This window comes from Leucoraja erinacea, chromosome 14 (genome assembly GCF_028641065.1).
Source record: "Leucoraja erinacea ecotype New England chromosome 14, Leri_hhj_1, whole genome shotgun sequence".
Classification (NCBI taxonomy): domain Eukaryota; kingdom Metazoa; phylum Chordata; class Chondrichthyes; order Rajiformes; family Rajidae; genus Leucoraja; species Leucoraja erinaceus.
Window position 1 is genome coordinate 15,371,466 of NC_073390.1, and position 13,803 is coordinate 15,385,268.

At 41.8% G+C, this 13,803-nt stretch overlaps 1 protein-coding gene across 1 annotated transcript in view; it reads right to left on the bottom strand.

The window, feature by feature from the left end:
• Positions 1–12,795, bottom strand: part of atr (ATR serine/threonine kinase) — an 89,912-nt gene extending 77,117 nt beyond the window's left edge. Inside the window, exons 1-5 of the mRNA XM_055645671.1 lie at positions 12,345–12,795; positions 10,499–10,590; positions 8,449–8,616; positions 6,336–7,228; positions 3,863–4,059 (exon numbers count right to left, since the gene is read on the bottom strand). Of these exons, the coding sequence (XP_055501646.1) occupies positions 3,863–4,059; positions 6,336–7,228; positions 8,449–8,616; positions 10,499–10,590; positions 12,345–12,403 (1,409 nt within the window). The 5' untranslated portion in view covers positions 12,404–12,795. The remainder of the gene's footprint in view (positions 1–3,862; positions 4,060–6,335; positions 7,229–8,448; positions 8,617–10,498; positions 10,591–12,344) is intronic.
• Positions 12,796–13,803: the final 1,008 nt, after the last annotated feature.

The window sequence follows — 13,803 nt, forward strand, 5'->3', positions numbered from 1 at the left end:
GATGGGGAGAGAGAGGTGGAGGGAGAGTGAGGGGTGAGAGGGGAGAGGACAGAGGGATGAGGGAAAGGGGGATTATCTTTAGTGAGATTACAAAATTAAGGTAGGTTTAAGAGCAATTATATTTTGGAATTGCTTTCGTTTCCTTGATAACAATTGGAACTGCTTTCTTTTCCTTGATAACAATACTGAAAAATATGAATTCCCCAGTTTGTGACTTTCTTTTTGCATCATATTTTTAATGTGCGCACACTAACACAGTGGAACAGTAACAGGCAATCAAATCAACACACCAAATATTTTCTAAAAAAAGTTTTACTGCAAAAACTTACAGTATTTTATTTGCAGTGTTTGCATGCTACTTTATAACATTTTACATTACATTTTACAGTATATCTTGATTATTAAAACAAGGACAACTTCAATTCTTGATTTAAAAAAATGTATACAACAAAGACCCCAATCATCCCATTCCACCCATTACTCTTGACAACCAAAATTATTTCTGAAATAGAGGTCATAAATTTGGTTCAAAAATGCTCCAAACTAAGGCTCAGAATGCACCAGAGAGCTTCTAAAACCCCAGAGCTTCCAAGCTGGACCACAGTCGCAAGGGACTTTGAGCTTTGTGCTTGATATGCTCTGTGCGCACTTATTTCACATAAAATTTTTGAAATCCTGCCATGCCACCTCCGTACGGGCCTGGTGTATAATATTTTTGACACTGTCATATGCTTTTCTTACATATGCTGTCACAACGCACTGTAATCTCCAAACAACACCGTAGTGGCCATTTGGCCTGTTTTGCATGTCATTGATGATGGCATGTGCCTTTAAATTTTAGACTGCCCGTTATATTGTGGGTGGGATTTATGACATGTTTTTGGACGTGTTTGGAGCCAAGATGCTTGCGCAGAAGTTTAGTTTTTAGTGTAGTTTGGAGCGAGGAAGGTTAACCCTTCGACCATGCGGGACCATGCCAGATCCTGCCAGCCACGCAAGATCATGCAGGCCAGGCGAGCCAAAAAGGAGACCATGCGAAGTGTAACGGAGACACGAGGAGTTTTCAATGTTTAAAGTAATAAGCTGGAGTTCGATGAAGATTGCAGTAATGTCGGAAGAAATTTGGATGTATCTTATTGCTTTCTATCAACAATAAAGCATTTATTCATCAAAATACTGTGTTTTGAAGCAATATCTGTGAAGTGGCAATAAATAAATACATAAATAAATAGTACGGCTTTCCAGCCCCTTATCGCATTGGCCACGCTCGGCTGCACATCGGTGTCAATCTGGTGGACTCTTCCATCTCCCTCTAATCTTGGGGGTGGGGTATTGGGAGAGGCCTCACGTGGAATAGCCTAGGGCCTCTCTTCATCTAAATCCGGCACTGTCTGCACCCTTTCCAACTTAACAGCATCCTTCCTTTCGCTGGGAGACTAACTGCACACAATACCCAAGTGTGGTATAACCAACAACTTGTACAGCTGCTTCATGATGTCCCAAGTTTTGTACTCAATTACTTCCCAATGAAGGCAAGCATGTCAAAACAAACAGCATTCTTCTCCATAATGTCCATTCAACTCGTTACTTTCAGGCAGGCACGCGCCGTGAGCAATTACTCACGGAAGGCACTAGGCAGTCAGTCGACATGCAAAAATCGTAAATACCGTGCAAGCGCAGAAAACATGAAAACATGCGCAGAAAATCGTAAAACTGTGCATGTGCAGATCGGTCCTGTAGGTAGTCAGTCAACTTTTTAAAATCTTTAAAACCTGGCATGCGCAGATTGGTCTCCTCTCCTGTAGGCATGCGCAGCACCATGCATGCAGTCCATGGTGCAAAGGCAGGATTTCAACTGCTTTTATTACCTGTTGTAAGTGAAGGCTTGAAGCAGCGCCCATGGCACGCGAGTTGAACATACATTACGCGTAGTGTATGAAAGGCATGGAAGAATTATGCCTACCCAAGATCGATTATTAATAATAACCATTTAATAATAAATCTGAATTTAGTAAATGAATTGGAAATCTTTCCTATTTATATGTAATAATTACCTTTTTATAATTTAGTCTACCCTGACGGCACGTGCCTGCTTTCAGGGAACCATGCACCTGTACTGCTAAATCTTTTTGCTCTACCACACACTCCAGGGCTCTATTATTGACTGTTAGCCCTGCCCTTACATTCCAAAGTCTAACCCTTGTCAGAGTTAAATTCCATGTGTAGCAACAAAGAACTGCAGATGCTGATTAATACACAAAAGGACACAAAGTGCTGGAGTAACTCAGCAGGTCGGGCAGCATCTCTGGAGAACATGGAAAGGTGACGATTCACAACTCTTCAAACCTGTCACACACATATTGTTCTTATTGCTGACCTTTGTTACAACCATCAAAAAATCCCTCTCGCTCGTGTCAACCTGTTACTTGCTATGCTTTGCCCTATCTCTTCCCTTTTCCAGCTTTCTTCTCCCCTATCCAATCAATCTAAATAAGGGTCTTGATCTGAAATGTCACCTTTCCATGTCCTCTGGAGAGGCTACCTGACCTGATGAGTTATTCCAGCACTTAGTGTCCTTTTGTTTTTTAAATCACATTTGCAATTTTTTCGTCCACCTTCTCGATGGATCTAGTTTATGTTGTAAACCTTCCTTCATTGTCCACGATGCCACCAAATTTGGTGACCCAGCACCGACCCCCACAGCACACCATGAGTCACAGGCCTTCAATTCCATGTGATCTAGTTCAAGAGTTCAAGTGAGTTTTATTGTCATGTGTCCCTGATAGGACAATGAAATTCTTGCTTTGCTTTAGCACACCAGAACATAGTAGGCACGAATACTGAACAGATCAGTGTGTCCATATACCATTACATAAATATATACACACATGAATAATTAAACTGATAAGTGCAAATAAACAGATTATTGGCTATTAATGTTCAGAGTTTTTCCGAGCCGATTTTAATAGCCCGATGGCTGTGGGGAAGAAGTTGTTCCTGGATCTGGTTGTTGCAGTCTTCAGGCTCCTGTACCTTCTACCTGAAGGTAGTGGGTAGATGAGTGTATTGCCCGGATGGTGTGGGTCCTTGATGAAACTGCCAGCCTTTTTGAGGCAACGACTGTGATAGATCCCCTCGATGGACGGGAAGTCAAGGCCGACGATGGACTGGGCAGTGTTGACCACTTTTTGTAGTCTTTTCCGCTCCAGGGCGCTCAAGTTTCCGAACCAAGCCATGATGCAACCAGTCTCTCTTTTAAAGCAGGTGGGAACCTCAGACCTCAGAAGTGAGAGGTTGACATGTCTGTAAAAACTCCAGCCAGTTGGTCCGCACAGGTTCTTAGAATCTTCTTACCATCAGGTCCAGGCGCTTTTCGAGGGTTCACCCCTCTGAAGGATTTTCTGACGTCGGCCTCTGTGACTGTAACTGAAATACCATCACAGAGAATGGGGGCTCGAGAACCTTCCAGACTAACCTACCATGCAAAGACCTGGCCATGGTCCATGTAGACAATATCCATTGCGCTGCCCTCATTATTCCTCCTGATGCATCAAGGAACATGGAATGCTTGGAAAGTTATTGACAACACATACCATTATTCAGTGCCATACGAACTTGCTTATGACAAGTTTTAGATGACACATTTTCTTTCAGTGGATGCAAAGAGAAAGTTCACCCATACTCTCCAAATACACAGAGCATAGAATACCCTTACTATACTAGTTCACCCATACTCTCCAGGCACTTTTCATACACCAAGTCTGATATTCATCGTTCACACTGGTTAAATCATTTATATGTTGACAACACAGAATAAGTAAAGAAGAAATAGTAAATGGGTTTTGAGAAATATAGTTCGTACTCAGCTGGCTTGACTGGGTGTAATGACTTTTGTGTTGCAATACTCATTCGCGGCCGTTTCTCTGGAACTTCATCGTTGCTACTTTCTCCACGTGTTTCTGGAACCCCTGTTGATTGTGCCTTGGTCCAATTATATGTTTCGCGCATGACACCAATTCCTTCCGTTCTCATTGCTATATACAAGCAACTTAACAAATACTGAAACACAATGCACCAAATTACAACATGCAACTACAAGCAGCCCTGTATAAAAAGAAAACTGCATTTTACTATAATCATCATCATGCTGCTGACACTTTGCGTATCCTTTGAAATAGATTGTCTGACAATGTCAAGTTGGTCGAGACTATATTCATTGCAATTCAGAAGGACAAGTAAAGTTATTGAGGCAAAACCCACATAATTTCAGTCAGAGGCGAGGAACTTGTTCACTAAGAGAATAGTGAATCTTTGGAAGTCTACCCCAGAAAACTATAAGTATATATCCAAGCTAAGATGGAGTTGATACCAAACTTTAATACATCCTATCATGATGTATTGAATAGAATAATTAAACACCACACCAGATTTAATATCTAGTTCACAATCCAGTGTTTTGTGCCGGTGCATCAATGTGCCACGCCTTAGCAATGTGTAATTTTACTATTACATTGACAATTAATGACAACTAATTTCAACTGGAATTAGAGGGAGACACAAAGAAAAGATAAAGTCATTCTCAACAGAAGTACGAACTGGAGACCGAGCCAAGAATTCCACGTGGGCTAATAATCACTATCGATACAGTAGTGAAGTTGATTAGCAGCTTGTCAGATCGGGATTGGTGGTTGATTCAACAGAAAGTTCTTAGAAAATGTTTCTTGCCAGGAAACCTCATCCAATGCAGGGGCTCAACTCCTTGTCTGAACGTTATGGGATTATTTAACAAGGCACACCAATTATTTTGTTTTGGTTCAACACTTGCCACTTTAGCCCATGATCAAAAATGATTCACTGATTATTTACTATCAGGCATAGATGCAAGCACAGGGCTCCCCCTGGGTGACAAATAATCTAATTTATGGAAATTGGATTCTATGCAAATTCATTAATACATTTTTCAAACAAGCAATAGTCATTTAACATTTTTTTAAATGGGATTTATTAATGACTGGATACAGTATATTCCATGGATCTAATTATGGGTACCGTTGGGGTGGTTTTTCAATAAAGTAGTGACAGAATTATGTCAGGCGCACGACACAATGAATAGTTACAGAAAACTGACTTTTCTAACAAAAGAGAATTGGTAGATGCCAATAAAGGAACCTTTATGCAAACCAGGCACTGCCTGTAATGACTGCTCCGATTTTGCAGACAGCAACAAAAACACTGACACGTTCCTGACATTGACAACATCATACAGCATTTTAATTTTTAATGGATTTTTGAACCACAACTCATTGTCAATGGACAAATAAATATTTTCTTTTTTATTTAAATTCTGAAGGAATTAAAATAGATAAAATCGTATGTCAAATGCCAGAAACATTATTTGGCAGCAAACTTAAACCTGGAAGTAGTAACGTCAATTTCTTCTACTATGTTTATTGGTCAAGTTATACTTCAGATAGCAACATCATCTCCTTACAAGGCTTTCAATACTGGGTATGTTGGAAAAGTACCAATATAAAATAGACTGCAAAGGAAAAAATTTGAACAGTGACTTCGAGATTTCCAGATTTAATGAGCAATCAGAAGACCCCAGAAGTTATTTAAATTTACTCAGAGCATTGTAAATCTCACCTGTCATTCTCATCACAAGATCAGGGTGAATCTTATGCTTTGAAGCATTTGACAAATGTCATAAATTTGACAATGTATGCAAGATGAGTCAACATAACATTTTTATGATTTAGACGTTTCATTGAACATTTATTGTCCAATTCTTGTAATTGAACAAGACTGTCATGTTTCCCCTTTTATTTGATGAAATTTGCTTATGGTTCTTAAATTACACTACTGGAGAGATCAAATGTTTCAACAGAAACTCCAAAGTGTTGACTGCAACGATTAAATAGAAGAGCTTTTTAAGTGTACTTTTTATGGTAAAGGCCGACTTGCATTTATACAACTAGCTGTTTTTTCTCCTTGGAAAAGCATAACATATAACAAATTATTCTGTTCATTCTTATTTGGCATGGTGGAAGGAAACTTCTTGCTCAGTTTCCTAAGTCTGGAGAGAGGGGGGTGAATTCTGACAAATGTGAAAATGAGCAAGATTAGTCCGATAACGTCTCTCCCGTCTGAGAACAAGTAATACATCAGCAATCATGATATCTGTCAGAGATGAGACAAACCTTTCATGTCTGTGGCTTCAAATTACAGATTACAAGACGTTCTTGACAAACCATTACAAGTAAATCATTAGCACACTTCCTGCCAATTAAGATACATAACTGAGAAAATGCAAGAATTCAAGGTTTAAAAATTACCTCTTGTTTAGCTTGGGTTCCTATCATTTCAGTTACAGCTCCGCAAACCAAATGTATACGGTGTTTCTGTATTGGTGTTGCACACACAACTCCGGGAGGTGTAAACATCAGAAAGTGCTGGAATATATGGCATAAAGCTGATCTTAATCTATCAGAATCAATGTGTTTCAATAGTCCATCGCCTATAAAAATACTTAATTTATCCATAAACATATTAAGGTAAAATGGTTCTATCACATGCAAGCTTGCAAGATGCTCCGTATTGACTGGAAAGAGTGCTTTGACCAATTCTGAAAATGGCTCCTCATATAGTTCCAATTCAGCTCTGTCGGCTTCCTTAAATAACAGCAAAAGATCAACAAAACTTGTAAAAAACATATTTGACAATTCTTCTGGTGGTGGTCCTCCAAGTTTTATTAGTTTTGCTGACAGGGCTATCACACTACTCCTAATCTTGGGACTGCCATGTTCTAAAAGCGAGCAGCTTATTTCCCATAAGGTAAGTCGTTGCCTTCTGCAAAACACATTTGAAAGTATCGAAGATAAAATTCTCAGTAATATGATCTCCAGTAATTCTACTTGTAACAGAGAGTTCAGCTGAAGTGGTGCGGGGGTTAAATATCCTGGATGTTCTCTGACAGCCACAATAAAACGATCAATCGTAAATGGCCACAAAGATGACTGGTGCATCATTACACTCTTCTCCGACAGACAAGTTAGATCTTGGAAGAGGCCGAGCATTTCCTTGGTTTGTACTCCAAATATGAAGGGATTCTTGTTCTTAAACAGCCACAGCAAAGAAATTATTATTTTTGCAATGCAGTTGTGAAGTGTCTGGCAGTTTGGGGCTGCAGCAATTCGAAGAAGCCTGGTAATGATCCAGTTGCTGAAATCTTTAAGAACAAATAGATATAATCAGATCAAAATCACAGAAACAAAACAAACATAAACTTTGTCTTATTAAGCAGCATTAAATTCAGGCTGTACATTGAAATCACCACAGCTCACCATGTTCAATACAAATATTAGCCAGCAAGGAATTGTTAAGCTGAATTCTAAATAATTCAATAACTATCGGAGACAAACATATTTAATAGGGTTGAATGAGTGCAATTGGAAAGAAGAGTAAAGTATGAACATTTTAGATTTATGATATTTAATTGAAATTAAAAACATTCATATTTATATTCAGAAATCTTAATGACATAGGAGGCCATTCAATCACAAAGTCCATGCTGACTCTCTGAGAACCCCCATCAACCCCATTGTCCCATATATTTCCTTTAGGGTGGTTCAGCACAATGGTGTTCCGCTCAGTATTCCAGTAAACTACCAAGAAGCAATGAGTTGCCAAAGGACATTCATAATTTGTAATTATTTTGAACACCAGTGTGCCCATTTGAAAACAGATAAATCAGTACCCTCAGGTTTAAACTGGGTCAATCATGGGAGCAATAATAAACTACAAATTATATAAATTGTCTTAATAGTCGAATTTATCATTAATAACCAACAGGGTTAAAATTTCAAAATTCGCAATGATATAATATTTACATAAGGAAACAGTGATGTGTTTCCTTAATCCTTACCATATTGCAATGGTTACAATTGTTGACAATCTCCACTCGACAAAGTAGGAATGCATTAAAGTTTATTTTATCGAACTTTTGATAGCAAAAACTGGATGATTTGCAAACAGGCTCAATTTACTTTGTTCCCATTTCTGATCCATAGTTTAATTCTAGGCCTTATGCTTGACAATAGACAATAGATGCAGGAGTTGGCCATTTGGCCCTTCTAGCCAGCACGCCATTCAATGTGATCATGGCTGATCAACCCCAATCAGTACCCCGTTCCTGCCTTCTCCCCATATTCCCTGACGCCGGTATTTTTAAGAGCCCTGACAACATATCATTCCTTGAAACTGCCTCCTTCAAGGGTAGAAGCAGGACAAGAACATATGCCTAAGCAGTTAACTGTGTAATGGGGCTGTCCCACTTCTCTCCACTGATGTGCTGACAGCCACATCATTGTCTTCACATTACCACACAATATTGGATTTCCAGGACATCAATAAATACACAATTTTTCTGTAACTTCTATGTACACTCACCAATGCAACTGCACTCATCATCACTACTGAGCCGCTGAATTTCCTTGGTTGGCTTTTGCGGAGCACTCACAAACATAAGAGGGAAAGATTTCATAATATGTTGAATAAAATCTAGCAACATCACACATGTTGGCTGAGAGTCTGTTTTCTTCAAAAGCTCCAAAGCAACTGAAATTTTAAAAAGGATAACATTCATTATTAAAATATATAAAATTGGATCTACATTGTTATTATTTCAGATATGAGTAAAGCTTTAGTAACATAATTGTTTACACCTGTTGCTCGATGCTGTTAGCTGGTTGTTTGATGCAAAGAATTAGATTTTTGCTATCTGCAACTAATTTATTTGCTTCAAAAGTGTCATATCATCATCTGATTTTTGAATGCGATGAAATATCAATTTATTTTCTGCTACAAAATTCATTGATGCTTGAGGAACAAGCGGAATTGAGATGTTTTTTAGCTTAATGTAGCAATGAAACAGGTAATTTACAAGAAACACCTACAATTTATACCTACTTTTAAATGCTTTTGGAAGCCAAAACAAAATGTACCAAATTCTCACATACCTGAGAATGGCAATTTTTAATATTCATAAATTTCAGAAAAATTATAGTTTTCAACAACAAATTCAAACCACATCAACTGCAAATAGACACGAAAAGCAGGAGCAAATCAGTGCCACAGGCAGCATCTCTGGAGAGAAAGAATGGGTGACGTTTCAGGTCGAGACCATTCTTCAGACTTCTTGACCCGAGACGACACCCATTCCTTCTTTCCAGAGATGCTGCCTGTCTCCAGCTTTTTGTGTCTATCTTCAGTTTAAACCAGCATCTGCAGTTTATTCTTACACCCATCAACTGCAAACTGGACTAAATATTTCCTTTAACATTTGCTGGAGAATTTGCAATTTTTCCATATGAAAGCAGGGAAAAGGCAGATGCAATTTAACTCTTACATGTGCAGTGTTATTTTTTTTTCGGAGGTTAAACGAAGCAGGGCTCACACAATAAATGGTAAGGGCTTGGAGAACAGAGTGTAGCTATAGGAGTGTGTAGAACAGAGACACCTAGGGGCAGGTAACAGTTCCCTGAAAGTGACAACACAGGTAGTGGATGATGAAGGCAATGCTTGCCTTCATTGATCAGGGCATTTCATACGGGAGTTGAGACGTCATGTTGCAACTGCACAAGTTGGTGAAACATAGAAACGTAGAAAATAGGTGCAAGAGTAGGCCATTCAGCCCTTGGCCTGCACCGCCATTCAATATGATCATGGCTGATCATCCAACTCAGAATCCTGTACCTGCCTTTTCTCCATACCCTCTGATCCCTTTAGCCACAAGGGCCACATCTAACTCCCTCTTAAATATAGCCAATGAACTGGCCTCAACTACCTTCTGTGGCAGAGAATTCCAGAGATTCACCACTCTCTGTGTGAAAATTTTTTTTTCTCATCTCGGTCCTAAAAGATTTCCCCCTTATCCTTAAACTGTGATCCCTTGTTCTGGACTTCCCCAGAAGAGACCGCACTTGGACTACTGTGAACACTCATCACCCAGCTATAGGAAGTATATTATTAATCTGGAAAGGGTGCTGCAAACATTCACAAGGATGTTCTCGGGACTGAATGTGTTGAGTTATGAAGCGAGGTGGGATTGGCTGGGGCTGTTTTCACAGGAGTGTAAGATGCCAAGGGGTAACCTCTCAGGGGTCCATAAAATCGCGAGGAGCAGAGATTAGATGGATAGTCAGTCATTTTTCCCCAGGGTAGGAGAGTCTAAAACAGGAAACACTCAATTTAAGATGTGAAAGATTTAAAAGTTACCCAAGGGGCAACATGCTCAAATAATTCTTCACAGCCAAAAAACTGAGTTAAACAAGATACAGTAAAAGCTTTCAAAAGTTGATCATCCATGCATGGGATGTATAGATAAATATATTTTCTAATAACCTAGTTATCGATAACTAAGATGAGTGTGATATTGATTGGGATAGTACACATGGGTAGGCAGCAGATGTTTTGTGCCGGAAATGGTGGAAATACTTACCAACATCAACATCTGTCAGCATCTTGTCAACAAACTGACAAAGAATCTGCCTTGGCTTCTGCACCACTGTGTTATAATCTTCTGGACTGGCACTGTTTATTGTAAAAGAACAAACAATTTTTCAGGACATATCACATCTCGGTATAACAACTGCTCTGCCCAAGATCACAAGAAAATGCTAAGATTCGTGGACAAACCCAGTCTATCATATAAACCAACTTTTCCTCATTCCCCCCTCCCTCTACCGATTGACTACTTTTCACTGCCTCAGGAAAGCAGCCAACATTATCAGGAATGACTAATACACCAATCTTTCTCTCCTTTTCCCTCTCAAGTCAGGATGAAGATACAAAAGCTGAAAGCACAATCAACCATCCTCAACTTCTTCCACATTAGTATCAGATTCTCAAACTGACCTTTTATATAGTAAGGAAATATTTCCGATCTTCTAATTTACCTCATTGGGTTCCTGCACTCTCTCCAGCTGTAACTCTATATTCTGCGCTATTTAATTTCCCTTTTGCACCACCTGCTGTATTCATGTAGGTATGATCTGCTTGGATAACAAGCTGAACAAAGTTTATCATAGCTCTTAACACTTGAGAATAATAATTCAACACAAGCAATGTAAAATTAACAAGTTAATTTGTCCAAAACTGGTCAGTAAAAAGTACACCAAGAGCTGGACCAGCAGCTGGCCACTCAGTGAAAGATAACTTGTGCAAATCTGTCAGTGAAAGGTAAACGAGTAAGGCAGATAGGAAGCAAAGAGTAGGAATTAATGGGTCCTTTTCAGAATAGCAGGCAGTGACTGGTGGGGTGCCGAAAGGCTCGGTGGTGGGACCCCAGTTGTTTACAATATATATCAACGATTTAGACAAGGAAATTAAATATCTCAAAGTTTGCAGATGACACAAACCTGGGAGGCAGCGTGAGCTGCGAGGAGGATGCTATGAAGCTCCAAGGTAACTTGGATAGGTTGGGCGAGTGGGCAGAAGCATGGTAGATGCAGTAAAATGTGGATAAATGTGAGGTTATTCACTTTTGTGGCAAGAACGGGAAGGCAGATTATTATCTGAATGGTGTCAGATTAGGAGAAGGGGAGGTGCAACGAGACCTGGGTGTCCTTGTACATCAGTCACTGAAAGTAAGCATGCAGGTACAACAGGCAGTGAAGAAAGCTTTCTTTGCAAGAGGATTTGAGTTTAGGAGCAAAGAGGTCCTACTGCAGTTGTACAGGGCCCTGGTGAGACTGCACCTGGAATATTGTGTGCAATTTTGGTCTCCTAATTTGAGGAAGGACATTCTTGCTATTGAGAGGAGTGCAGCACAGGTTCACCAGGTTAATTCCCGGGATGGCGGGACTAACATATGATGAAAGAATGGGTCGACTGGGCTTGTATTCCCTGGAATTTAGGATGAGAGGATATCTTATAGAAACATGTCAAATTCTTAGAGGATTGAACAGGCTAGAGGCAGGAAACATGTTCCCGATGTTGGGGGAGTCCAGAACCAGGGGTCACAGTTTAAGAATAAGGGGTAGGCCATTTGGGACTGAGGTGAGGAAAACGTTTTCACCCAGAGAATTGTGACTCTGTGGAATTCTCTGCCACAGAAGGCAGTGGAGGCAAATTCACTGGATATGTTCAAGAGTTAGATTTAGTTCTTGGGGCTAACGAAATCAAGGGATGTGCGGAGAAGGCCGGAACGGGGTACTGATTTCAGATCATTTTGATCAGCCATGATCATATTGAATGGCGGTGCTGGCTTGAAGGACAGAATGAGCTGCTGAAAGGTAAAGCAGTGAGGTGGTCTCTGGGCCGAGCGACATGAATGTGGTGCTCACCTCTCCAGCTCACGCAGGGCGGGTAGGATAGAGGCCATCTCCAGCCCCTGCTCACACATCTTGCAGCAGGATACGCCTCACATTGAGGAAGCGCTTGACATAAATCACACTCAACCGGTCGACATCTCCCGCCGCAGGAGCAGCGCAAATCAACTCAGCGACGCGGACAGACTCCTGCTGCCCCCGCCCACAGGCGCCGGGCTGGCCAGTCAATGCACGGCCGCTGGGCCCCGTCCTCAGGCCAGGGCCGACCTGTTCACAGACGACCAAAGATCCTCTATAATCTTTGCAGAGACCGCCTCCCCAGCCAACCAACCAACCCCATCCACAGGCGCAAAGCCCGCCAAAGCTCAGCCGCCCCCTTCGTCGCCCAGCTCCGCCCACGTTCCAGCGCGCCCAGTCAGGAGCCGTCTACGTTTCACATGCTGCCCTTATGAGCCCGCCCACAGCAGCGCGCATCGGCGCGACCTCCGCCGCCCACTGGCTTCCGCTCCCCATCCAGACCACGCCCACTGCTCCATCCAGACCACGCCCACTGCTCCATCCAGACCACGCCCACTGGCTTCCGCTCCCCATCCAGACCACGCCCACTGCTCCATCCAGACCACGCCCACTGCTCCATCCAGACCACGCCCACTGTTCCATCCAGACCACGCCCACTGCCCCCCGCTCCCCATCCAGACCACGCCCACTGCTCCATCCAGACCACGCCCACTGCTCCATCCAGACCACGCCCACTGGCCCATCTAGGCCACGCCCACTTCCCCTCCAAGCCACGAGCACTGCCCCCTAATCTTTGCTGCCCCCTACGCTCTCCTTACAGACCACGCCCACTGCCCCTCCGGACCACGAGCACTGCCCCGCGCGCCCCCTGCAGACCACGCCCACTGCCCGCCCAGCCCCGAGTTGTTTCGATCACCAGTGCCACAGAGGAGCAATGTCTCTGAGAAGTTACCATGAAATTACCCCAGCCGACGATATCTTAGGGATAGTATCAGTGTCTTGCCAAGAACTTTACCACAGGGGACCGGAAGTGCCGCATGCTCACATGTGTGGGACATTGGGCAGCATCAAAGACCTCTAGAATCTTTGGGCAGCATCGAGAGCAGGCCCATCCTTTCCATCACTGGGGCCAGGTAAAACCTCAACTTGCAATGACACCTGGGGTGCTGCCAGCCAAAAGCATAGCATTGTACGTAAGCTTCCAGTAAGCTGTTGCTGCCTTCCACTGAAGTGAAGGACACAAATTAAGTCTCTCAGCTCATGTAGGCTCTTTGGCTGGTCCATACTCACCTCACAGTTTTTTTTAAATTTCTACTTTAAAATAAACTTTTCATTTACATTATTTCTTTACATTCAATCAATACATTCAGGGGCTTGGGAACACCTCTATCCAAGACCGCAATAAATTGCAGAGTTATGGATGTAGCTCAGACCATCACACAGACCATTCTCCCTT